This window comes from Apodemus sylvaticus, chromosome 5, assembly GCF_947179515.1.
Source record: "Apodemus sylvaticus chromosome 5, mApoSyl1.1, whole genome shotgun sequence".
Classification (NCBI taxonomy): domain Eukaryota; kingdom Metazoa; phylum Chordata; class Mammalia; order Rodentia; family Muridae; genus Apodemus; species Apodemus sylvaticus.
The window spans coordinates 86,273,769-86,300,571 of NC_067476.1; the positions used below are offsets into that span (position 1 = coordinate 86,273,769).

General features: G+C 40.1%; 1 protein-coding gene across 5 annotated transcripts in view; it reads right to left on the bottom strand.

Moving 5' to 3' along the window:
• Positions 1 to 7,914: 7,914 nt before the first annotated feature.
• Hipk3 (homeodomain interacting protein kinase 3) overlaps positions 7,915 to 26,803 on the bottom strand; it is a 66,804-nt gene continuing 47,915 nt past the window's right edge. For 2 of the 5 annotated variants that reach the window (XM_052183116.1, XM_052183117.1), the window contains exons 4-17: positions 22,946 to 23,065; positions 21,923 to 22,009; positions 20,461 to 20,645; positions 19,085 to 19,241; positions 18,416 to 18,539; positions 16,356 to 16,477; positions 16,011 to 16,138; positions 15,758 to 15,919; positions 15,546 to 15,608; positions 14,973 to 15,263; positions 14,596 to 14,736; positions 12,600 to 12,835; positions 12,175 to 12,302; positions 7,915 to 11,771 (exon numbers count right to left, since the gene is read on the bottom strand). In XM_052183116.1, the coding sequence (XP_052039076.1) occupies positions 11,295 to 11,771; positions 12,175 to 12,302; positions 12,600 to 12,835; positions 14,596 to 14,736; positions 14,973 to 15,263; positions 15,546 to 15,608; positions 15,758 to 15,919; positions 16,011 to 16,138; positions 16,356 to 16,477; positions 18,416 to 18,539; positions 19,085 to 19,241; positions 20,461 to 20,645; positions 21,923 to 22,009; positions 22,946 to 23,065 (2,421 nt within the window). In that variant the 3' untranslated portion in view covers positions 7,915 to 11,294. The remainder of the gene's footprint in view (positions 11,772 to 12,174; positions 12,303 to 12,599; positions 12,836 to 14,595; positions 14,737 to 14,972; positions 15,264 to 15,545; positions 15,609 to 15,757; positions 15,920 to 16,010; positions 16,139 to 16,355; positions 16,478 to 18,415; positions 18,540 to 19,084; positions 19,242 to 20,460; positions 20,646 to 21,922; positions 22,010 to 22,945; positions 23,066 to 26,803) is intronic. The other 3 variants (XM_052183118.1, XM_052183120.1, XM_052183119.1) reach the window with 3 other exon arrangements.

Here is a 26,803-nt window from a genome sequence, read left to right on the forward strand (position 1 = left end):
CCTCGGGTCGGACAGCAACTTGAAGGCTGAATCTCAAGCATTTTGAACTTTGAAGAGACTGGTCAGGACTTTCCTTGAGGCTGGTCTTGCTAGGCAGAGCTCACTTTGGTCTACACTGTATGTGCGTATCACCTCCTCCGGCTGTTCCAAAGATCTTGCCATTTCCACTGCCACCAAATGGAGGAAAAGTGAATTCTAGAAAGATCACTTGGGCAGAAAATGAGGTAGGAACACCTGGGCAGATTAGGGGACAGGACGGCAGTCACATAACACAAAAGTCTCAGGTCTCAGTCAAGGCAAGGAGGGGAAGGTAGAGGAGAGGAACTGTGTTGGCTTGACAGTGGCAAGCTAGTGATGCCAAGCAGAGGGGGAAGAAAGAGAGGAAAGGGTCAGGGAGCCGTATATCTGAGAATGTAGAAAACGCAGAGTGAGGAAGAGAGAATTCCTGCTCTTTCCCTGAAGAGGGCGCCTGAGGAAAGATATCTGCTGGGTGGGTCTAAGCATTAAAGCATGGGAAGGTCACAGAGAGGTCACCCAGAATCTCTGTTTCTCCATGTGACACCTGTGACACTGATGCTGACTGACGGACCACTCATTTGGGTTGCACAAGAACAAATACTTTAGCTTAACCAAAGAATTTCTTTAAAATAATGATCCTGGACTTTAGCAGCTTTTGAAAAGCTATCCTGGCCTCCTCCTCCTCTCCCCACATAGATCAATGGAGTTCCCCACAATGGCTGAGCCACAAACGCTGATGTCCCCTTAAGTCTCTTGTTTGTCACTAATGGCACATCACAGAGGTCACTGTGTACAGTTCCACTCCCAAGAACACTGATAAAGCCAGGCGCATGCCTTTAATCCCAGCACTCTGGAGGCAGAGGCAGGCAGAGCTCTGAGACCAGCTTGGTCTTCACAGGGAGTTCTAGGCTAGCCAGAGCTACATTAAAAAAGCCTTTTCCCTTTTCCCTTTTCCACGAGGGAACATATGCAATATTCCTAACGCCATCAGCCAGGGCCTAAAAGTGAACCATGCTGCAGCTGTGCCCAGCACCACTAGAGAAGACTGACAGTTTCAGCTCCTGAAACTCGAGAGGTTATTTGCCAGAGTACAATTTTTAAAGCCAACTAATCATGAAGAACAGACACAGTGTAGTCAAAAATGATTTTTTTTTAATGAAAAGTTACTGAATTGTCAAACATTCTTTGTATGAAAACCAAGAAGCTATACAATAAGGCTGTGGGATTATTGTAATTATTTTGATTATTTGAATGCAGGTTTGAGGAGAGCTTAAACAGTATCAACCTTGGCTCCAAAGCTCTGGCTCCAGCACCCTTCCTGGGAATTGGAGTCGCAGACCCCAGCTTCCTATCTTGAATTAGGGACATCAGTGGGAAAGTCTGAATGCAGAGATGGGCCAGATGTGGTTGAACCAGCTTGTGAGAGCTGATTACTAAATTTCCAGGAATTTTGTGAGCTACTTGTTAAACAGTCATTCTTCTTAAATTGAATTACAAAAGTTACAATTAAATGCCATTAAAAATCAATTGTTGAAACAGGCAGTGTTCATAGTCCATGATTCCAATGTACATGAGTTTCATTTACCATCATTTAGTTAAGTAACACTAATTTGCCTATAATACGGACTCATTTTTTTGTTGTCACAGCATAGTGTCAATGACTACATAAGCAACCTTTGTTAACCCATCAGTCTACAAATCACTAACACACATGCCTCCCAGACAGCGGCCAGTCACATTGTTCTTCAAAGGCTCTCAGGGACTAGTAATTGCTCATCTGTCAATCAGTCCCAGCAGACAGAGAATGTTTCCTCTCAGTCTTCCGGAGTAATAAGCCTACATAACATTTTACAAAACTGGATACTCAGGAGCTGGGGAGGGGTCTCAGTGGTAAGAACACTTACTGTGAAAGCCAGAGGACGTGGGTTCAAATCTCCCAGCAGGCATGTAGTAGCTGGGCAAAATTGTGTGTACCTACAATTTCAGCACTGGGAGTGGGCCGGGAGATGGAGAGGAGGCATATGGGGAGATGGAGAGGAGGCATATGGTGAGTTTCAGGATCAGTGAGAAGGAACCTGACCTAAAAAGTGAGGTGGAGACAGACAGACACCTGGCATTCTCTTCTGGCCTGTGCATATCTGCACACATGTATACACAAACATATACACACATGAGAGAAAGAGAGAGACAGAGACACAGAGACAGAGAGAGACTTGTCTAGCAAAGGGCAGTGACAGCAGAGGCAGACACTGGACTAGGTAACTGGACTCAGAGAACCATGAGCTGATGGTGGGAAGGCTGACACATGTGCTGTGTGGATTATTCAGATAAAGCTGGGGGACTCGGGAGGGACAAATTCATCAGCACATACAAGCAAAGTGGTTCCTACAGAGGAAGCAATCCTGGAAAAAATCATGTTAGAGGAACTGCCAGACAGTGGAGATAAGCAATGCACTAAGTATGAAATCCAAGAGCCCCATTCCAACTTAGTCAAGAATGTAATGATTGGCCAAGGAATAGCCAATGTTACATAATGGTGGCGGGTGAAGGCAAACCACTCTTCCAAATGGCAACGTTTTACATTATTACACCACAGAAGCTTCACCTTCCTCAGATCATCTCTGTAAATACTCCAACCATGATAGGGACCTTTGTAATGCCTTCATAAAGGTCAGGGAACGATTTTAATATTCTACTTTGCGGGGCCGCATTGTACTCACCACTTTGCACCAACTGGGCACATGCTCTATTATCTCTGTGCTGGAGGTTATTTCTATGTTAGATCTCTGCAAAATGAGGTGTCTCTCTTCAGGTTCAATGATATCAGGCAAGTGGCTTGAAATTGTGCCTGGTAGAAGTATTGGCCCATGGATTGGCAAACACTTGATAGGCTGGCTTCTTGACTATCTAGAATTAAAAACGGTGTTGGAAAACCTGGCATCTGCCTATAATTCCAGCCCTTAGAAGGCTGAAGCCAGAGGAGTATGAATTCAAGACCAGCCTAAGTTACATAGCAAGAACTTATCTCAGGTAGGTAGGTAGGTAGGTAGGTAGACAGACAGACAGACAGACAGACAGACAGACAGACAGACAGACAGAAAATTATGTTGGAGAAGCCATTAATGCAAATTTCACCTAAGTCTCACACTGGACACTGGACACTGTGAACAGGAGAAGGTGAGAAGATCATGTCACAGTGCTTTGCAACCATTAGAACATTATCATTAGTGGATATCCCAAACATGACTGTGTTGCACTTCAGCCTTATGCGGGGCACAGACACACATGCACCAACCATACCTGTTCATCAAAACCATCTTAATAAATCAGTTGTGTTAAAGCAGCTAGTAATGAAAGTCATTGTCTAATTTTTGTGGTCGGATACAGTCTTATGCTAATGACATGTGTAGCCAACAACCTTTTGATTCTATCATATGAAAACCAATGGGGAATTAAGTACTATAAGTACTTGCTGTATGCTACCACATTCTCTATATTCGTTTCTAGCAAACTGCTCCCCCTTTCCCTGCGGGTCAGTAAACAGTTATTGGACATAGAAGACAGTCAGGAAATTCTAAAGGGGAAAAACTATGAAACTGCTTTTTACTGTGTCAAGAACCACAGAGTGTCTCTGAGTCTTTTCATTCTTCTTGGAAATAAAGGAAAGAAAAAAAGTAGAATAGGAAAGTAAAAAATAGATAATCTAGGTTTTGATAAATGATTCATTTCTCCTTCCAAAGCTGACAAATCCTAGGTTTTATTTCCTTTGGTGGAAACAAAACAATCTATACATTTCTGACTCTTGACAAGTCTATATGGTGGTAGAAGGGTGGATAAACACATAGATGTCTTCCTTCAATTGACTTGGAGTACTGTCACTTTTAAAAACTATTTGTAAAAGTAAAAAAAACCTCACATTGCACCATATTGTCCACAGTACACAAATACACTGTCCTTAGCTCTGTTTTGTTGCTATAGACATTGCAGAACAAACGTTTAGCCAACTTTCTCCCCCTGCTGGCCAGTATATAACATTGCATTATATTGAAAAGAGTGACCAACTATTTTGTAACTTGCTTGGTGTTTGCTATGCATTTCTATTGAATTTGTTGCCAACATTTGCCTTACTGAAAAACTATTAGTCACTGTCCACTGGGTCTGCCATGGTCCGTCATTTGCTGATTCTCAGGCCTGAAGTGAAGCCTCTGTGCTAACTGTTGGCTTCATCTTTCTCTGGCTGAGTTTGCAACTCCTCAGCTTTTTCACTTAACAGAGTAAACTGAAGTCCAAACCTTCTCAAAATCATAATTAAAAAATGACAAGATAGAGTAAATGTAAGCCTCCAAGTTTCATTCAACAGATAACTGTTAGATTTACTCCCTTTATATATATATATATATATATATATATATATATATATATATCTTTTTCTATGTGTGTTTTGCAGTGCCTTCAGAAGAAACAGGGAGCCAATTCCCCTGCTGCTGGAGTTCCAGACAGTCTTGAACTGCTACCACGTGGGTGCTGGGAACTGACCCAGGTTCTCTGCGAGAGCAGCCAGTGTTCTTAACTCCTGAACCATCTCTGCAGCCCCAAATTTATTAACTTAGCAAATATTTTAGTACCTACTGCAATCAGACACAAAGCAAGATATAGCATCTACAAGATAAAAAAAAAAAATGGGTCAAATCAAAGAAGGGACGGGGGCCATGGTAATGCCTTATATATATATAGGTTAAACAGTACAGGCATTCAACATAAAAAGCATAAGTCAAAATAAAAGTATGCATGATATGAACTGCTCAGAAAAAGTTAAGATTTATTCATCTATGCATCTGAGGTCTCTATCTATACACAGGCCTGAATGATGGACGAGGGCATCAGATCCCATTACAGATGGTTGTGAGCCACTATGTGGGTGCAGGGAATAGAACAAGGACTCCTGGAGGGGCAGCCAGTGCTCTTAGCAGCTGAGCTATCTCTAAAACCCTCCAAATGCTCAAAATTTAATAAAATATTGTATTTATAAAAGAAAGAGGTGTGACTAGAGAGACGGCTCATCAATTGGGAGTCTTGTGAGGTTCACTTCCCAGTATCAACAGCAGCTCACAACCATCAGTGACTGTAGTTTCAAGGGACAAGGCACCTCCTTCTACCCTTTATGGATACCAGCCATGCACACGATGCATGTACATGCATGCATGCAAAACAATCAGACAAATGCAAAAAAAAAAAGTAAATCATTTTTAAGGAAAAAAAGAAAGCAAGGGTTTTTTTTTTTTTTTTTTTTATTCTCCGTCTCTAATGCTTATAACAAGACCAATCACTTTGCTTTGAGAGTATGGGCACTGAAACATTGGAGGATTGTAAATCGTGCAAAAAAAAAAAAAAAAAAAAAGACAAAAAAACCCAAAAAATCAAAAACACTCACAGTAGAAGTAGAAACTGGGCCAACAAGATAGATTACTGGGTAAAGGCATTTAGCATATAAGCCTGGTGGCCCAAGTCTGGTCCCTGGAGTCAGTGTAAACGTACGGAATAAACAACTATATAAAGCTGTTCTGATTTCTGTATGTGCATTGTGGTACATGCTCTCGTGTGCACATGCATACAAACAACATGTACACAGTTTATAACTGTCTGCATGTAAAGTAACTATTTGAAAACTAATTTTTAAAAATGTGTTTCCCTGAATTTTCCAGGCATGTAGCAACATGTACTATTTCTATGATAGAAAATATATTACTTCCTATGACTATACTTATCATATATAAACCATAGGTTTAATAAGATAGGACAATGTTATCACAAGCAGCATAAAAACTCATGTGACATGGACCAGAGATTTAATATAAAAGCTACAACTACAGAAGAAAAAGTAAGAGAAAGTTCTAAAACTTCACAATCAAGAAATGTCTTAGGAAACACAAGGCAAAACCACAAGCAGAAAACAATGGTGATGAACTGGGCTTCATCCAAATTAAAAACTTTTGAGTTTCCAAGCACTGTGTTAAACTAAAAGGAAGCTGGGTGTGACGTTGCATGGCGGGGGACCTGGAGTTCCAGACCAGCCTGGGCTACAGAGAGTTCAAGGTCAGACTGGATGCATAAAGGGAAAAGGATACATTATATTCATAATACAAACCTCTCAAAGACAGGCCCTCCCCTTCTTGTATGGACTCCAATACCACTGCAGAATCTTCATGCCTATATCCCACTCTCCATGGGTCAACCAGAGTGAATTTTAAAAAACACAGATTGGGTTGCATTTGAGCACCTAAAACCTTGTATAGCTTCCCGGTGTCTGGAATGAAGTCCACACCTGTTTCTTTGGCAGAAGGCTGCATGCCCACCCCCACAGTGTCATCCATCTCTCGCCCACGCACAGCTGTCAGAGCGGTCACCTCCCCTCTTTTGTTCACATTAAGGGCTCATGGTGGAGCTAAGCTTTTATGCTGTTTCATCCTGTGTGGCTAGCATTTTACGTCCCTCCAGTGCTACACTGTTGGCATGGACTTGCTTGGTCTCCCCACCACGGTGTGGTACGGCAATGGACCTTCTGCTTTGGTCAGTGATAAATGCCCACTACTAGAAACACCGATATTTCCTAACTATTTTCAATGACTCATGGCAGACTATGGTGTGCAGGTACTGGCTTAAGCGTTGACTCAAAGACATTTCCACGCTGTTGCCCTCTGTCTCCCACAGAAACAATTCCCATAGTCCTAGATCCACTTAAATAGCTCAGTACTCTGGGTATTCCCTGTAGTTGAGGATCCTTGCCGGCAAATTATGAACTCTAGATTTCATGTAAATCTCAGGCCAGTGTATGAACCTTAGTGACAGTTTTTTGTTGCTGCTACTGTTCGTTAAGAACACAACCTCACAATGACTAAAGCAGAAGTGTAAAGTTATAAGACAACTAGAATGCTCACATACTTCAAGTGCAAATTAATTCCAGTATTTTGGAATGCTATGTGGTAGTGTCTAAAGAAGTGAAGTATCCATGCCCCCTACAATCTCCTAATTCTATACCTGTATTTATACACTGCATATACTGCATGTGTTCTCCAAAAGGTGGACAATAACATTCACAGCAACAATATTCCAAATACCTAAAAAGGGCAAACTTATTCAAATGACCATCAACAAAACCAATATATGCAAACAAAATACTATGAGAATAGCCATGAGTATAAATGTAATCATACATAGTTTGGAACTCTCACCAACAAAATGTTGAAAGAAACAGACATTAAAACAACTTATCTATTTTATACTTCAGTTAAAAGCTTATGGAGAAAGAAATCTGTATCACTGGTGTGTTTTGGCTTAGCTCTAGATTTGATCCGAAGCACCAAAAGTCCCTAATCACTGTTCCCTCTACGGAATGCTTTCCCACACATCCGCCTACAGATCTGTGTCTGAAGTTAAGGACCAGAGAATAAAATGCCATTTGAGAAGTTAACTAGAACTGACTTGGGGTAACCACATTCTTTCCAAGTCCCATGCACTTTTCAAAAACCATGACTTCCCTGTTCTTCACCTAATGGATAGCAAACAGAATGCTTCCCTAATCAAATTTTCAAGAAAAATGGGTCATGGTTATACTGTGGTTTCAGGTGTTTCTGGCGCACTGTGCCAGATGACAGTTTGAAAAGAAAGGTGAGAAGCGGACTGGTTGCGGTTGGCCTGGCTCTGTCTCAGACGCACGCTGTCTAGCAGTCAGACTTTGGGCATCAACAACATGTACTGTGTCCTCCTCACCTAAGAAAATTCCTAACCCAAGGTGGCTCTGCACCACATGAAATGTCAACGCTGAGGTGGCTGGGTAATGCCAATCTTCCCACCTCTACCCTTAAGAAGTACTGGAGTGGAAAAAAAGTCAGCAAGCTGTTTGCTGCAATATATATATTTTAATTCAAAGTGAATCAACAGTAATACACCATAAATTCTTATTTTGACACTCACCAAAATAGTCACCTGGAAAACCCGCTTTTTGTGACAAAGTACAGAAGGCTTGGTCACATTTAAATCACTGAGAACTAGAGAGAAATACTATCGCAAACTGTAATAGACATTACATCCATAGAAGTTTTCCCAGTCCTTATTGTAATATTGCACAGTGCAACTGCTACATGGCAAACTAGTGTAGCATAGAAGTCAAAGCAAAAACAAGCCAGAGAAAGGAGCTGCGCGGGTAAAACTGCCCAACAGGGAACAGCTCAAACTAAGTCATTGGATCTATCATTGGGATCATTGAAATGACTCTTCCTACACCTTGCAGTGTATGATTTAACTTTTACAGAACACAAGCCAAGTTTAAAATCAGCAGTAGAGATATTAAAATGAAAAGATTTGCTAACAGAATAACATATTAAATACCCTGAAGGAAAAAAGAAAAACTAAATATCAAAATAATTGATTAAAAATTCACTTGCAAATTAGCACACGGATATGCAACTTGGAAATCATGCAGTGTTTTATTTAAGAAAACATTAAAACAAAACTATTAAAATAGTTTTAGAGGGGGTAAAATCCAGATCCTTCCGCCAGTATGCTAAAAATCAGACTTCAGGGGAATTTTGAAGTCTTAAATTTTGAAACACATTAAAAAGCCCATGATTACAGTTAATTAAGAGCAGTACACTTAACAGTGACATGCCTTTAAAAAGCATTACTGTGGTATGAAAATGTTGACTGTTACTATCTACAGTCAATTTAACAAGGCTGCTCCAGTCATGAACTAAAATACAGAAAGACCATCCCTAGGCAGTAAGCACAGCTTACTGGGCTACTTTCCTCTCTGTTGTGACATAATCAATCTGTGTTCTTGGTGTTTCTGAAACATTCGCTGCCAGCACTGAATTTTTCCCAAGAAGTGAGCAGACACCTGCAAGACCACATAGCTCAAACGAGAAGGCCGTGGCAGGAAGCAGTTACTTAGTGACTCCACAGACTCATTGTCTGTAAGTTAGTCTCAGTCTACTTCTTGTTGTAATGTGTGTTATATATATTTCTATTTATATAAAATGCATAGAATCAATTACTAAAAACACTGAGACCTGTGGGGGAATCAAGTCCTTCATTTTCAATGACTAAAAATGTGCTGCTGGTTTTTACTTTATGATCTAATACTGTAATTTTTAAAATCAACTTCAGGCACGTTTATGTCATGGATGATTGTTAAATAAAACACTGCTTGTGTCAATGGAGGAAAAAAATGTATCACTCTTAGCTTATCATCAGCGCGTACTAGAGTCGTACTTGTGGTATGCAACTTGCTAGTAAGGAAATGTTGTCAATCCAAAACATTTGGAGTTTTACACTCAAATGTTTTGTACTGTTTATTCCAGTAAATGCTATAAGATTATATTCCAGACTTTTAAGGAAAAAAAAGTTAAGTCAAGCCTGCAAGATACAGCTTTCTCACGTGTCTACAATGCCAGTATGAAAATAAAAAAATTAAGTTACATTGATACATCCAAGTTTTTATATGCAGTGATGAGCACAAACATTAGAGATAAAATACTGATGCAAATAACACACCCCAAAATAACATAGGCAATTGTCTCCATCATTTACAATACAGTAGTCACAATGACACTCCAAACAGAAAAGCAAAGTAAAAAAAATCAAGCCCCAGCTCCTATCTGTGTAATTAGACTTATACAGAAATTAGAAAGCTAAATAACAACTAGTTAATCACCTAATTTCACAGCTATCTGAAGTGGCAATCGTTATATAGCAGCTTATCTATGATACATTCAAGATAAATGATACAATTTATTACTTGCCTGTAAGCTAAAACACAGCCTTGGTTTAATACCTTTCCTTAAATTCCACCTCTACACTACAATATACTTGAGGTCTATGCAAAAAGTAGCTACCTTTTATATAAGAAATGGATGATTAAGTCTTTGGTGCTGTAAAAGCAACTTCATTTAAACATCACCACCATCACCACCAAGGGGAGAGGGGGGAGGGAAAAACCCAATACACACTTCCTAAGAGAAAAAGCATGTAAATTCTGTCCCTGACGGAATGTATTAAATAAGCAAACACCACCAACAAGCAAAAAACGAGTACTACAATGTAAAAATACTTAAAAATTAAAAAAAACCAAAAACCTTCTCACATGCATAAATGAAAAATTGCACACAAAGAACTCACATCTTTTCAAGCTTCAATAGTAAATATTCTGCTACTATGTGTTAAATACTGCATGGTCTGCCCAAGCGAGAAGGGAGCACAACATGAGTCCATGAGCATTTGCATTTTCTTTCATTATCTACTCAAGTCATGCCTACTGCACCTCTAAACATTTTATCAAGTCCAATTATACAGCAAACACTCCCAAAATAAACTTAGGTTGTATTGCAGTTTCACTTAAGAGTATATAAAATGCTGTGCTGTGACAGATATCAACTATCCATTAGTTACTGAATCAAGTTTTCTTAAGCACTACTAACTGCTTGCTTTTCTTGAAGCTAGATCATTCTGAAAAAAATCAGACAGCAGAATTCAGCTATAGCAAACATGCTGCCCTCTTAATAAGGAAAAAGCAGCTACTATCTGAAATCATACCACACAAAACCAAAAGGAACATTACTCTACTGAAAGGAAACTGAAGAGCAGGTCTGAATTTAAGTGCTGCAGTCCAACATTTACAGATAGGTAAGAACTTCAACAACCTCAAATATTTAAGGCACTATGTGTGGGAACGGTTTACAATGCAGCTGAGATTATTACAACAACATTAAGAGCCAAGTCTAGGCAATGTTCTGCCCATGCAAAAGACACATGCAAATGTAAAGAACAATAGCTCACTTGCTTAGGTAAGTGCCCCAACACGTACACACAAAGACACAGACGATACACTTCACTCATAGGCTGTAATTCTGACACATGTGCATCTGCTGCTCTAAGTCTAGACACAGAATGGCTTCCCAAATGTGGACGTGTCTTGCACTAGTTAGAAGGCAATTTTATAAAAAATAGCAGGAGCAAAACTGGACTTTTGCTCCCATAAGTCACCTGTCTATAGAGTTACTACATAAGAAGATAACATGACCAAAGACAAGTTATACCAAATGTGCAAAACACATTAAAAGTGAGTTTTTTTTAAAGCTCAAAGTTGTTTAAATTGCACCCAAGTCTACATGATTCAAAAATAATTTTCTTGTGCCATGGCTAATATTTATTAAATACCATGTTTTTATTTTTAATCAAACGTTTGTATCATTGAGCTTCCTCAATAGACTGTTTTCGAGTTTTCACATATATGGATACTGGCTGAGTTTTGTTGGACTCAATGGAAATCCAGTATATGCAGGTGATGCTGCAATATAAGAATGTGGAGGGAAGATTGGTTTGTACTGAGTCTGATGAATGGTTGGGGACGGTAACAGGCGGGGGTTTATGCCCACTGGGACTTGGTGAACTATGCCACTGGGATGGGAAATATTGTAAGTTGGATGCTGTAACATAGGTCTTGAGGTACACGGAGAGGCTAGGAGGTGGGCCACGGGTGCAGCACTACTGAGGGTGGCTGATGATGGGTATGGAAGCAGAGTAGGCTGTCCTCCGAGGTGCGTACTTCCAGCCAGATGGGCATGTACTGCTGTGTGGTTGGGACTTCCATGAGAAAGAGTGAATGGATTACTGGTGACACTGGTAGGAATATATGCTTGCTGTCTTCGATGCCCAAAGTTTCCATTCCATTCTTGATGCCCTGTTCCAAAATGCTGAACCTAATCACAAAAAAAAAAAAAAAAACATGACTCAACAGCACATTCTGTAAGATCAAAGTAAAGATGGAAGTCACTGCGACTGGCAGCTCACACTGGTCTCAGTCTCGTTTACTACAGAAAAGAAAGCACACTAACATCTTCTATTTCTTAAATGTTACCATAGCCACTACCAGCTAGCACTATATTCCCAGGTATTAATCCCTACAATTTATATAGCATTTATACAAAGCTAACATTCACATACAATTTTGTTAAATTCCAAACAATCCCATAATTTTCCCTATTATCTCTGCTCAAACATCACACATACAACACACATACACAAAATTAAAAACTAAAATATTAAAGAAACTAAACGACTGAGTGTAAATCCAGACGCTCGAAAGCACACACAGGAACACACCTGGCTCAGGTTCAAGTGCTGCTGTGGGAATGCTGATGTGGGCTTTTGCTGACGAGCGCCCGAGGCAGAAGGCTGGTGCAGCTTTCCAGGGGCGGGGGGGCCTTTTCTCAGTGGCTGGCATGTAGAATCTGGCAACAATAATCACCACACACATACAGAATTACAAAGTTGTGTTTTCTGCTTCTCTAATGAAAATTAGACATGTGCTTACAGATGTCACACAACACTGATTGAAGAACCTTCATTTTTAATTTAAAGAGAAAGTCATGGCCTCTAAACATTAGATAATATTTGAAGAGATTTTTCCCCCCTTTGTAATAGGTATGACAAGGTCAAGATGGAAGTTCAAAAGTGACTTTTGATAATCCTGGTCTCTCATGTTCCCAAATTCAGATCTTTATGGTCAAACAGAGTGGTAAGTTTACCTGTGTTTGTCATGTGCTCATCAGCATTCAGTCCACTCTCTATTCCCACTGCTGGCTCCACGGCAGTGCCAGCAACTGGCTTGGCTTCTGTGTCAGCACAAGTCCCCAGCTCTGTGTTGTGAGGTGTGTCCTCCACAAAACTGCTCTCTGCAAACGGACTATCATGCCCCGAGGAGTCTGATGTTGGAGAGCCATCCACTGTCTCACACCCACTTTCCTGTTCATCATCTGACAAACTGTACGAAAACATTTTTATATTTTTCCACAATTAATTCTAATGTTAATTAGTAGTCTTCAGCACACTAACGAGATGCTTATTTTATATATATTTTTCTCACAGAATTTCCAACTCTATTAAGATTGATAAACTAAATTCCACTTCAGAAATACCCTTTTAAACTATTTCTTCTTTCCTTCACATGTGCTCCATCATAGTTCCTAAAGTTCTTCTTTATTAATTCTTCAAGACAATTAGTACTTTTCTAGGGGCTAGGATGGCAAGATGCAATATGAAAACCTAGCACCCACAATAAAAACCTGCACCCAAGCCAGGCAGTGATGATGCACACCTTTAATCCCAGCACTCGGGAGGCAGAGGCAGATGGATTTCTGAGTTCGAGGCCAGCCTGGTCTACAGAGTGAGTTCCAGGACAGCCAGGGCTATACAGAGAAACCCTGTATTGAAAAACCAAACAAAAAACCAAACCAAACCAAACCAAACCAAAAAAACCTTTGCCCAGCAATGCGCAGCTGCAATGCAAGCGATGGGAGGCAAAGGCAGGTGGCGCCGGGGCATTGCTGGCCACTGCCTAGCAAATGAGTGACTCCTAGGTTCAATGAGAGCAACTGGAGAAGACACCCACCACTGGCCTTGAGTCTCCAGAGACATACAAATACATATACATAAACAAAACAAAGTACTATTCTAGCCATTTAGACATTATATACAAACACGTGGACCAGGTGGGGACTTTTGTATTTCAGACAGTATCTGTAGCCCCTTGAAAGGGCTTTCTGACCAAGGCTACAGTCATCCCAGAGTCTCAAACCCCACTCATCCACTGTCTCATCCCTCAGGAAACCTTGTTCCCTGGATTGCCGTATTATTGTCTGTTTTAATCATTCATTCCAGTCTTAATAATTTGAGGCATCTATCTTTATATATATACTTTCTTTTTAATCTTAAACACACATGCATATATTCATGGTTAGAGCCATTTTATGTGTGTTTTTATGTGACTGTTATGTGTAACTTGTATATGTATCAACTTCTAAGGGACATAGAGAAAGATGCAGTAAAACAGCATATTTATGTCTCTGCAGAGCTTGGGCCAGTAAATACTCCAGCCACTGTTCCTGACTAAAAGAAAGGTATCAACTGACTTTAAAATCCTTTTCAAATATTATCACCAGTTTTTAAAATGTAAAATCAAATGTATGTCATAAAAGTTGTTGTGGCTTATCTCTTAATATGTTAGCACATTGTGATTGTTAGGAAACACTGTTTTAGATACTAGATGTTCCCACAGAGCAAGACCAAAGGATGTAGACAATTCAGTTACCAAAGGCAGAGATAAAAGTCAAAGTGGCTAGGCTTTAGGTAGTGGGTCACTGGGTACTTGATCGTGAAAAAATGTATTTAACTTTTAAAATAAAGGTTTGTTTATTTGGTTGTTTGGTTGGTTGTTTGGTTGGTTGGTTGGTTGTTTGGTTGGTTGGTTGGCTTGAGATACAGTCTTACTATGGAAGATTTTGATCTCACAGAGATCACCTGCCTTTGTCTCCCAAATTCTGGAAGTAAAGGCATGTGCCACCACAAATTGGAGCTAATTTTTTACGGAAAAAATTATAACTTAAGCCACAAGCTTACCAAACTGATGTCATTCAAAACCTGTGTGCAAAAGAGCAATCTGTAGTGAATGGCAGACACTACTTTACATATGACAGAAGAAATCCGACCTTTAGCGGATTTCACATTTATATTAAATTCCTTTACCTGTTCGGTCTCTTGCAAGGGGATGGGCTGGACTGCCCTGAAGAGCTGGTGCTCAGAGTGCTCTCAGGACTGCTGAGTGAACACATCCGATCAATATTCAAAGTGCTTTGGCAAGCTTCACAATCAAGACTTCCTTTACACCTAGTGATAAGAGAGGGGAAAGAAACATGGGTCAAAGTGAGAGAACATTCTTAAACCAGCCAAATACTACAGTGCTTACAGGCAGTTAACAGTTCAAATCAGCTACTCACAGCCCAAACATACAGCTTATCAATTCAGATAAAAGGCTACAATTCTATCTCCTCCAGGGGACACTGGTTTTCTGCACTAGGGAAGATGCTACCGCTGTCTGTAAGGGCTGTGCATACGGCACTTACTCTCGGAGGGAAGGTCTGGGTGAGGTCTCTTCATCATCGCTGTCACTGCTAATGGTGATCACACTCACAGCAGGACTTGGGGAGTCAGCGATGATGATAGTTTGCCGCTGTTTGTCTGAAACTGAAGAATCCTGTCTGACAGATGCTTCGTGGCAAGTTCTTGCCTCTCCTTCTGAGGTATGATTGTCCTGTGTTTCTACACAACTTACTTCCTCGACCTCTTTCCCACTGATTATCTTTGGAGAAATAAATGCTGAATGTGGGATATTGGTGTTCTGCAACGAATTACTCCTGCAACCAAAGAAATAATTTGTAATCTCTACAGTCACAATAGAGAAATCATATTTTTTTGAAAATATTTTGTCAAACCAAACACTGCAAACTTTCACTTGGTTCATGGATTTAACACACTGATATATCAAGAGTTCTGTGAATTATAAAATGGTCTCTCTGAAACACTGCCTTAGTTTGTATTTACATGTTTGCTGTATATCAATATCTGAATGTCTCTGTTTGCTATATTACAGGTAGATAATGAATCCTAAGTCAAAAGGTCAATAAAGACAGTCTTACCAACAGAAAGCATTTATTTCCTCTCTTCCTGGCTCCCATTCCATTAGTTTTATCAAAATACCTCTGAGAAATTGAGAAGGGAGCCAGCTTAGTGTTTGTGTCAGAGCTACAAAAAGAGTCCATTTTTGAACACAACAGAGTGACCCTTTGGTGTACATGCAAATTTTATTTTAAAATTCAATTTCAAAATGCAGAAGAAAGTAAATACCAACCTGTTCTGGCCCAGCTTATTTTTCTTGGTAGTGGCAGGCTGAGGCCAGACGACATGTGCAATGCCCACGCTGATAGGCTGAGGGGCCGATAATGTTATCTGGTTGGTTAGAAGAGGCGGTGGCATCACCGAGTTGTAATGATTGCTATGTGGAATCATTTTCCTATGGAGTAAGTTTAGAAAATTGAATCTCCTTTTTCCTGGGATCTGTTTTGCATATTATTCATAGAGAAGTTCTTCTGTTTTGAACTTACCCCCAGTCTCCGAGCCTCTGTGAACCAGCCATGCCTTCAGAAGTTAGTGCTGCAGCAGCAGGAGCCATGGGTGTTACCTGCTGCCAGGCAGGTATTAGCATCTGCTGTGTTCGACCAGACCATGTCTGCTGCATCAAAAAATGGCCCAAAGTTACAAATAATACATCCTGAATTCAAAACAGTTACTAGTTATTACATAACTAGTGATTACAAAAGCTAGAGGTGTCCTGCAAGAAAGGACTGAATTCTCCACCAGACCCTTCCATACTTCCCAGAAGTACCAGCTGACATATGACTTTATGTTAAAGGAGGAGAACACAAATGTAGGAGTAAATTGTGACCAACCTGTGAAAGGACTCCAGGTCGGATCTGCAGAGGCTGCACAGCGGGGGCCTGCGTCACAAGCGGAACTGTATTGTCTACCCTTATGGAGTAACTGGTGGGTTTACCATGTGCTGCAGGAATACCTAGGGAACACAACAGCCATTCAATAGGAGAAAACAATTATCTTGTATAACATCAAAAATTATTTTAAATGTATAAATGGTTTAAATTTTGATTCAGATTACATCTATTTCTATATAAGAATAATAAACAAAGTCATCTATTAGTAAAGGTAGGTATTTCCTATCTTGTGATATTTTGTCTCAAACACTGATACCAAAATACTCCATCCTTTCTAAAAAATGTATCAAGCATTTCTCTGTATCTTCTCTATTCCCTTCACCTTTTTGATAAAATTCAATAGTTGGTTAAGATCAAAATTTGTACAGTGCAGTTTAAGAAAAATGATTGATTAGAATTGCTTTAATATTTGAAGAGCTCGGTACAAAGGTTATGGAAGAGTTGGGTGTGGTACAACCCCTCTGAAATCCCAGCACTATGTGGTGGAGGCAGTGGGACCTCAAACGTAAGGCTGTCCTGGACTATGCAAAGCCAGTGTCTCCAAATTCAATAGCAAATCAGACAAACAAAAGAACCAGTACTTAAGAGTTTCTGGAGATGCTAAGACCATTTCTATGGCATACACTACATTTAAGCCATTGATATATTTACTAACAAATGCACAAAGTTATTCTTTAACAATTATAAGCAGAATTAAAAAAAAAAAAAAAGTCCTGTTATACTGAAATGTAACTCCTGTCTCTTACTTCATGCTGTATATAGAAAATAGGCTCTGAAAAGCACTGCTGCATAAAACACACTGCAGTGCAAGTGGGAGCCCTGTCACTACCTGGACACAAGAGCAAGAGTCTGTGAGAACCAAAGAATCTACTCGCCAACAGAGACTGTAAGAATATCTAAGCAAGAAGTCAAAGTCTATGTCTCACTTCCTTGATACATGCACAGTTAAAAACAAGCAAATGTGCAGAGCGGTGGTGGCACACACCTACAGTGCAGCACTCAGGAGGAGGGGCAGGTGGTCTACAGTCCTGGCTGTCCTGGAACTCACTCTGTAGACCAGGCTGGCCTCGAACTCAGAAATCCACCGGCTTCTGCCTCCCAAGTGCTGGGATTACAGGCGTGTGCCACCACACCTGGCTAGAAAGTTACTTTTTAAAATGTGTTGTGTATAAATAAATATGTATATGTAAATATGTATAATTATGTGATATCATAGAGTGATATGTCATGTGATAACACTTAGGTCAAGAGCCACTCACAGAGACTGTGTTGTCTTAAGACTGTATTACTGGAGCTACGGATGTAGCTCTGTGATAGAGAACTTGCCTAGCATTTATGCACAATGCCGAGTTCAATTCAAGGGGTGCAGGACTGAAGGTTAATATACTCCTTAGTGAGTACACTCTGATTTCACAATAACCTATCATTTCTCAGCATTTATCTACCCTTAAGTAATCATGACTCTCTATACCTGATCTGGAAGGAAAGCTACACGAAAGAATAACCAGCTAACACTGTCTCACAGCCATCTGCTATTAATATAAATAATATTGGTGCTTTGTGTGGGAGATGTTAAAATAAACTTTAAAAAATTATTCAATATTAAGGCAAAATAAAGTTTTCAAATAACCATCTGAATCAACAAATCAGAGCTAGGAATGACCATGATATCACCTATCCAGTCTACCTTCCTTCATAAATGCTAAAGAAGGTTAAGCCTCAAGTGGAATTCTGAACAGCAAGGCCAGAAGTGCATTTCCAGCTCACCCGACTCAACTGCATCAAGTACTTGCACTAAAACTGTACAGCGCTGTGGTGAAGCTCAACACAGGTACCTGGGGCCTTATCCACAACCACTCTGTTGCTTTGTGGTAGGAAAGCCAACAGGGTGTGGCGGAGTATGACTTTTATCCCAGCAGATATCCGGATACAGAGGCAGGTGGATGGTGAGTGAGTGCCAGAAGAAGAAAGCCTACACTATAGCCCAGATGAAAGCGTACCTTGGATAGCTGGGGGACAGAGGATCAGGGTCTGATGGAAAGCATCACCACAACCAAACTGTGCAGTCCCCGCCTGCAGAGGTATGCCATGGTGCACCACCGAGTGAGCAGATGTGGTTAACGCCTGAAACAGTCAAAGCACTTCACATCAGGCAGGCGGCCTCCCAATAGCTACAAAGACACTGTAGATCCACACATACTTTTGCTTCATGTGCATTGTTTCCCCTACTTGTATATCTGTGTGAGGGAGTCGGATCCTCTGGAACAGACAGGTGTGAGCTGCTGTGTGGGTGCTGGGAATTGAACCTGGGTCCTCTAGAAGAGTAGCCAGTGCTCTTAACCACCGAGCCATCTCTCCAGCCCCATACATACTCTTAAAAAAAAAACCAAAATCACAATTCTGTAGTAAAAATTAACCCAGAAAATAAAATAAAAAGCAGATTAATTAACTTAAATTGGGTTTACTGAACTCTATTTTTAATAAGTATTGTGGCTTTAACATCAGAGCAGGGGATTTGAGAGTGAATGAGAAGGTTCATTCTACTTGGTTTAGACAGGACACCATAGCCACAGCAACCTTGCGACAGCTGCTGTCCACATGATGCTCACACCTCAAAGCAAAGTGACTAATGGTAACATCTCTCATAAAGTACTAACTGCAATTCTCACCTGACTTCTTAGTGTCCCGACTTTAGAAAAGCTGGCCGCTAGCGCAGCGGTGCCATTGGATGCGACTGGTCGCAAAAGTGACATTTTACTGTGGTTATTTGTTTCACATGGACCTGGAGACTTACAAATATCCATGATATGAAAACAGGACTTTACACTGAAAAAATGAGAAAATATTGCAACATTATTTAAAATGTTTAAGATTAATGTATACTAACAGATTAAAATTATGTGGGAAAGAACAAATTCTACAATTTGTACTTTATTTTGTATACTTTTTCTAACAGTAATTTCTACAAGAAAAATATCAAAGCAACTATATATTATGGTGGTAAAAATTTAGGAGACCAAATCAGTATTATACCCTTTTTGATTAGCACACAATAATTTAATAATCTCTACCATATAAATTTTTTCCTAAATTTTAATATACAAATCATTAAATTAATGGTACCAAGAATGTCATTATGATGTTATTTTCAAACTGATTATTTATGGAAATCCACAGTATATCTGCAGTGTTTAAGAGACATATACCTGGGTTTTATAAAAAATACTAATACAAGGACATTTTACAATAATGAATATTGTTTTATTCACATAATTTTCTTTGCTATTTTTAAAATAGCAAATAAGTTGCTTTAAGTTGTGAGAGAATGTTTATCCGTGTTTCAAGTGGTGGGCTTTGCTGTGGATTCACACACACACACACAAATGGCTTACTACACCACACTCTTATCCCTTTCCCTCTCCTCCCTCCTCTGCCCCTCCCTTTCTGGCCTCTTGCTGGCCCACTCATCCCCCAGGACAGGCCTTTTTTCTGCTCTTGTGTCACATGATTCTATTACACTTGCTAACCCAGAAAGACCAGGTCTGGGAGACAAAACATCACAAGTTTGCATAAGTGGCTGACAAGGCCTGCAGAGTGTGAGCGCACCTGCTTCCTTGCTAACCCATCAAATCCTTTCCTTCTAGAATTTCAAAAAAGGAGGAGGAAAGAAATCAAAAGATACACTAGGAAATCAGACAACAGAGCTACAGGTCTCAAAGGAGACAGAACCTAGGGAGGGCCGGTGAAAACAGACTTAAGGGTGAGCCTCTCCATTCTTTTCATTACTCACTGTTCCAGCAGGAACACTCCCTGACCGAGGAACTCCTCGCTCGCTCTCACTTGCAGTGTGACTCTTGGGATCGGGAGGTGAACTGGCCTTCCTTTCTGTGTTCTAAGTATACTCTGCCACTTACGAGTCTCCGCAACCTCAGCCAAGGTAACTCGGTCTCCAGATTTTGTTAATTAATATACAGTGAAGACACTGATTTCATTAGACCTACCATTATTTAAAAAAACACTATAAAAGATTATGGAAGTGACATACTGGTTGCTGTGAGGAAAATCTAGCAGATGCTTCATGTTAACGAATGGGTGGTTCAGAGTCTCAACTGGAGTGATTCTTAAATCTGCATCAATCAGCAACATTTTCTTCAACAGACTAACAAATTCTCTTCTATCTGCTTTCTCAGCCAAGAGATCACTTCCTTCCAAGTCCATCACTGTGTTCACCTATAACAGCAAAGGTTGAAGCCATCAAATAAAATAAGCCATAGAAATAAAGGAGCTGCTAAATTTTCACATCTTATAATAACAAAACAGTGAACTACAGTTATTTGAAACAAAAGAAAACTGAAATTTACAAATCTACAAATCTTTTGAAGTAACAAACATGATTCAAAGTGGGAAATTTAAAAAATTTTATTATTGCTTAAGTGAATGAGTGTGTATGTCTGTACATGTATCTCTGTGTGAGTGTATGTGTGTGTAACTGTGTTAAGTATCTATGTGTATGTATGTCTCTTGTCTATCTGTCACTATCTCTGTATGACTCTGTATGGATCTGTCTCTGTGTATCTTGTATTGAGTGTGTATGCCTATGAGTGTTTGTGTGCATGTGTATATGCCTGTGAGTGTGAGTGTGTTTGCATGCATGTGTGTATGCCTGTGAGTGTGAGTGTGTTTGTGTGCATGTGTGTATGCGTGCATGCACTCTTTATGGAGCGGGTTCTTTCTTTCCACCTTTGAATGTGTTCCAGGAACAGAACTAAGGTCACCAGGCTCACATGGCCAATGTTTCTTTTCCATGAAGCCATCTTACCAGCCCAAATGTTTACTAAACACAGACCTATTCCTACCAAGACAAGAAAAGAAGTCATCCTGTTATTTTTCCTCTTGAAAACCAAAAAGAAGGAAGGAAGAAAAGGAGGAGGAAGAGGAGGAAGAAGAAGAAAGAAGAAAGAAGAAAGAAGGAAGAAGGCACAGACCTATTCCTACCAAGACAAAAAAAGAAGTCATCCTGTTATTTTTCCTCTTGAAAACCAAAAAGAAGGAAGGAAGAAGTGGAGGAGGAAGAGGAGGAAGAAGAAGAAAGAAGAAGAAAGAAGAAGGAAGAAGGAAGAAGGAAGAAGGAGGAAGGAGGAAGGAGGAAGGAGGAAGGAGGAAGGAGGAAGGAAGAAGAAGAAGAAGAAGAAGAAGAAGAAGAAGAAGAAGAAGAAGAAGAAGAAGAAGAAGAAGAAGAAGAAGAAGAAGAAGAAGAAGAAGAAGAAAGAAGAAGAAGAAGAAGAAGAAGAAAGAAAGAAAAAGAAAAAAAACTCTTTAGAAAATGACAGCACAGGCAAATTAAAAACTTGACAAAAACAAATATAATTTAGCCAGTAAAAGTCTGAAAATTTTTGAGTTAATTCTGTTTGAAACACTTAACTCAGAAATGACCAGGGTATGTTCAGTCTTTGGCACTCAAGGATCACCTTTGGTCCACAAGGTTCATATGTGACTTCAATACTCACATGCACTATGTCGTCCAGACTGTTGAATATGTACTTTCTGGCCTCTTTAGACTTCATTCCTGTCTCTGCCTCATGCTCTTCCAGTGTCTTATTACATACATCAAAGAGAAAATAACATCATTACTCACCATACCCCTATTTCCAGTCCTTTATGCCTGACACATTTAGCCTAATACCAGTTATAGTAGTTTCAAAAGAGTAACAAGCAAAATTTTATTTTATATTATAAATAAATTAATAAATATAAAGCCAGAAGTAGTGTGCACTCATGTAAGCCCAGTACTCAGGAGGCTGAGATAGGAGGATCAAATTAGAGGCCAGCCTGGGCTACATAGTGAAACCCATATTGTGCTGATTAGTTTGTCAGCTTCATACATGCTAGAATCATATTAGAAAAGGGAACTTAAGCTGAGAAAATCATCTCCATCAGACTATAAGTCTCTAAGTCTAATGATTAATGCGGGAGGGTCCAGCTCACTGGTGCTGTAACCCACCTGGGCATGCAGCCCTCGGTGACACAAGAAAGCAAGTAGAGGAGCTGGAGAGACAGCTCAGTGGCCAAGAACACCTGCTGTTACACAGGATAAAGTTCTGTTTCCCAGAATCTGCATGGTAGCTAACAAGCACCTATAATCCCAGTTCCAGAATATATGTCACTCTCTTTTGGCCTCTGAGGATACCAAGCACACATGTGGTGCATATACACACATGCAAGCAAAACACACATAAAAAGCCAAATAATCTAAAACACTGTTTTTTTAAAGATTTTTTTTAATTTAATGTATTATGAGTGCCCTGTCATCATGCACACTAGAAGAGGGCATCGGACCCCATTATGGATGGGTGTGAGCCAGCACGTGGGTGCCGGGAACTGAACTCAGGACCTCTGAAAGAGCAGCCATTGCTTTTAACAGCTGAGCCATCTATCTCTCCAGTCCATAAACATTTTTTAAGGTATGGATGGTATTAAACATAAAAGGTATCTCAGAAAACTGTTTAGTAAATATACTTTTAGTGAATTACCTTTAACCTCCAACCAGAATGAGACATATCTGTTTCTCTGCAAAAAAATCTTGTGGATTTTGTACCCACATTCAACAACTGTTCTCCTGGTAAACCTTGAGTCTGAGAAATGTATCGGATCTGAAAAATAATTTTAAAACAAATTTATTCTTTCATATGACAGGTATTAATTGAACATTTTATCAGCAACTACATGATACCATCTATGCCCTCAATAAATTCACATAAGAAATCTGAAGTGTTTTAAGTCTAAAATAAATTTAGTCAAGAGCTGCCTGAGAAATGCTTGATGCATACTATATGCAAATTAGTAATATAAGGTTCTATATAAGTCAAGAGAGGAAAACAACATGTTTAAAGCCTGGGAATACAGAGGAGAACTTTTGGGATGAGGGAGACAATCCTGGGGGTTTGAACCTGCGGCCTCAGGCATGCCAGGCAAGTGCTCCACCACTAAGTTAGTCCCAGATAGTAACTTAGTACGAAGGAAAGAGAGGGGTTTGAATTGATTCTGGGGAAGTGCTGACAGTACCTTGGTGTCCTATGTGACAAAGTGACAAGGTTACAGATGCATCCTCCCAGGGGACATCCTGAAAACCCTGGGTGCAGAGCCTCTCAACTTCATGTCTTCATCTGGAACACCTGCTCTAGGTGTCACATGGCATTCTCCCTTCAGTGCTGGGCTCTAATATCACCGTATTCATTATGCCTTTCCGGCCAGTAAGCAAGAGTTAACTCTGTCTTTCCTGCAACCCCTGCTCTCCCAGGAAGGTTTTTCCCCATCATGCTTTTCACCATCCGGTATACTAGATTTTTCCTTTCCATCTTCTTACTTGATTCTGCAATTCCCAACATCCATGACAGCATCTGGTACACATTATAGTGATCCTCACACTCCGTGACTAGTCATAGAAGTCATGGGCTTTAAAGGGGGAATGTAACTTAGGACCCAAATGTCCTCCATCTTCCTTCTATCCAGTTTAATCTTAGATTCTGCTATACTAAGCAGTCCATCTGTTCCTTCACCTTCTAGATCTTTTCTCTATTAACTCCTTCCTCTCAGATTAAGAAAAATCCCTGGGGGGGGGGGGAGGGGGGAGGCGGCAGTGGTGCACACCTTTAACCCCAGCACTTGGGAGGCAGAGACAGGCGGATTTCTGAGTTCGAGGCCAGCCTGGTCTACAGAGTGAGTTCCAGGACAGCCAGGACTATACAGAGAAACCCTGTCTCAAAAACAAACAAACAAACCAACAAAAAAAAAAACAAACAAAAAAAAACAAATCCAAAGGAAAGGAAAGGAATGGAAAGGAAAGGAAAAGGAAAAGGAAAAAGGAAAAGGAAAAGGAAAAGGAAAAGGAAAAGGAAAGACCCCATTATTTTCTAGCCTCAAAAAAATAAATAAATAAATAAAATAAAAGTGCCTCTTTGCTGCTTTTAAGCAGGCCTGTCCCTGCTTTCCTTTTGTGTACAATCCGAGGTGAGTTTTGCCAGGTAGCTCAGACTGGCCTCAATGCAAAGGCCATCCTGCCTGGGCCTCCCAGGGGCTGGAACCACACCTGGCTTCATTGACTTTCACACCAATGGCTCCTGGCCTGTTACTTGTGTTCATTCCAGGAATGGTGGTATACTCCTTTGATCCCTGCATTTGGGAGGCAGTGGCAGGCAGATCTTTGTGAGTTCAAGTCTAGCCTGATCTACAAAGAGAGTTAAAGGATAGCCAAAACTATGCAGAGACCCTTTCTCAAAAAAAAAAAAAAAAAAAAATGGATACAAAAAAATGTGGTATATTTACACAATGGAGTACTATTCAGCCATTAGAAACAATGAATTCATGAAATTCTTAGACAAATGGATGGAGCTGGAGAACATCATACTAAGTGAGGTAACACAATCTCAAAAGATCAATCATGGTATGCACTCACTGATAAGTGAGTATTAGCCTAGAAACTTTGAATACCCAAGACATAATCCACATATTAAATGATGTCCAAAAAGAATAGAGGAGTGGCCCCTGGTTCTGGAAAGACTCAGTGCAAGAGTATAGGGGAATTCCAGAACAGGAAAGTGGGAAGGGGTAGATGGAGGAACAGGGGGAGGGAAGAGGGCTTATGGGACTTGCGGGGAGTGGGGACCCAGAAAAGGGGAAATAATTTGAAATGTAAATTAAAAAAATATATCAATAAAGAAAAAAAATTTTAAAAAAGACTTTTAAAAAAAGGCTTTATTATAAATAGCAAAACAAAAAAAAATATGGACTATTTCGCTAGTTATAGTAGTTTATACTTAGCACTTGGAAGGCTGAAATAGCCTCAGATGCCTCTGGAGTGTGATGGGAATAACACAATAAAAATCCTGAAAGATGAAATGCTATCATTTCAGAACAAAATGATGCAATAGCATGGGTTGTAGGACAGGACAGCAGCACTGGCTGGGGCACTGGAGAAGCCACTGCAGACTGAGAAAAGCCCTCCTCTCCAGGAGCTAGACTGACATCATCAGCGTGAGATTGGAGCCCAGAAGGTAGCCATTACAAAGAAGGGCAGCAGTACAGAGCCAGTTTGCTTGTAAGTGATATACTGTTAATGGCTTCTGAAAACAGACTGCCTGTGTTGGTTTAGTTTTTTTTTTTTTGTTTTACGTTTTAAGATGTGTTTCTGTATGTGGTGTGTTGCATGCATGCTTGTTTAAATGTGTATGGAAGCCTGTGTGGTATGGGGACAGTCATGTATGTTTCCAGATGTGAGATGAAAGAGGATAAGATTGTTCTCCACTTATCCACTGAAGCAAGGTCTCTCAATTGAACCCAGAGTTTGCAGACACAGCTCTTGTCCCTGTCTTCTGAATTTGGAATTATGCCCACCCAACCTCACGGAATCTAGGGATCCAAATGGTACACATCACATGCACAAGAGCTGCAAGCCCACTGAGCTATCTCCCCAGCCACTTTTCTATAATCTAGACTCCTCATCTGAAAACAGACAAGGTTAGTACCCCAGAGATGTTATGAAAGAAATGTAAAGTGTTATCATAGTAGTTTCTGGGTCAATACACTAAGGCTAAGGCTATAATTCAGTAGTAGAACATTTAATTCAATCTTGGGCATTGGGGGGTGAGGGAGATCACAAAGTTTTTACTTAGACACGATGGCACACAACTACCATCTTATCCCTTTTGAGCTGGAACCAGGAGAATCAGGAGTTCAAGGTCATCCTCCGTTTCAAAGAGAGTTTGAAGCCATTCTAAGCTACCAGAACGTTTCAAAGAAACAAAGACCTTGGTACTTTATTTGGAATACCTAAGTGTACAGAGGCAACTGATTCCTGGAAAGGGTGGGGGGTAGGTCTATTTACTAGAGACCTACTACATCCTAAGTTAGGTCATCAAACCTAAGGAGATCCACAGAATCTCTAAAAATTAAACACTAGCATTTGCAAATGCTTTTGCTAGGTAGTCTCAGAACTCAGGAGGCTGAGGTAAGAGTATTAAAGTGTTGTTACTGGTGCTGTTTTTTAAGAGTATTAAAATCTGAGGACAGCATGAGCCATGTAGTGAGTTCCAGGCCATCCTGTGCTAGAGCGTGAAATCCTATCCCAAAACAGTGAAAATCTTCCGAAGATTAAGAGCAAAGTAAGGGGACTGGAGAGATGGCTCAGTGGTTAAGAACAACTGACTGCTCTTCCAGAGGTCCTGAGTTTCAATTCCCAGAAACCACATGGTAGCTCACAACCTTCTGTAATGAAATCTGATGCTCCCTTCTGGAGTGTCTGAAGATAGTTACAATGTACTCAGATATATTAAATAAATTAATCTTTAAAAAAATAACAGTAAGGATACACGGGATTTATTTGTATCTGCGTA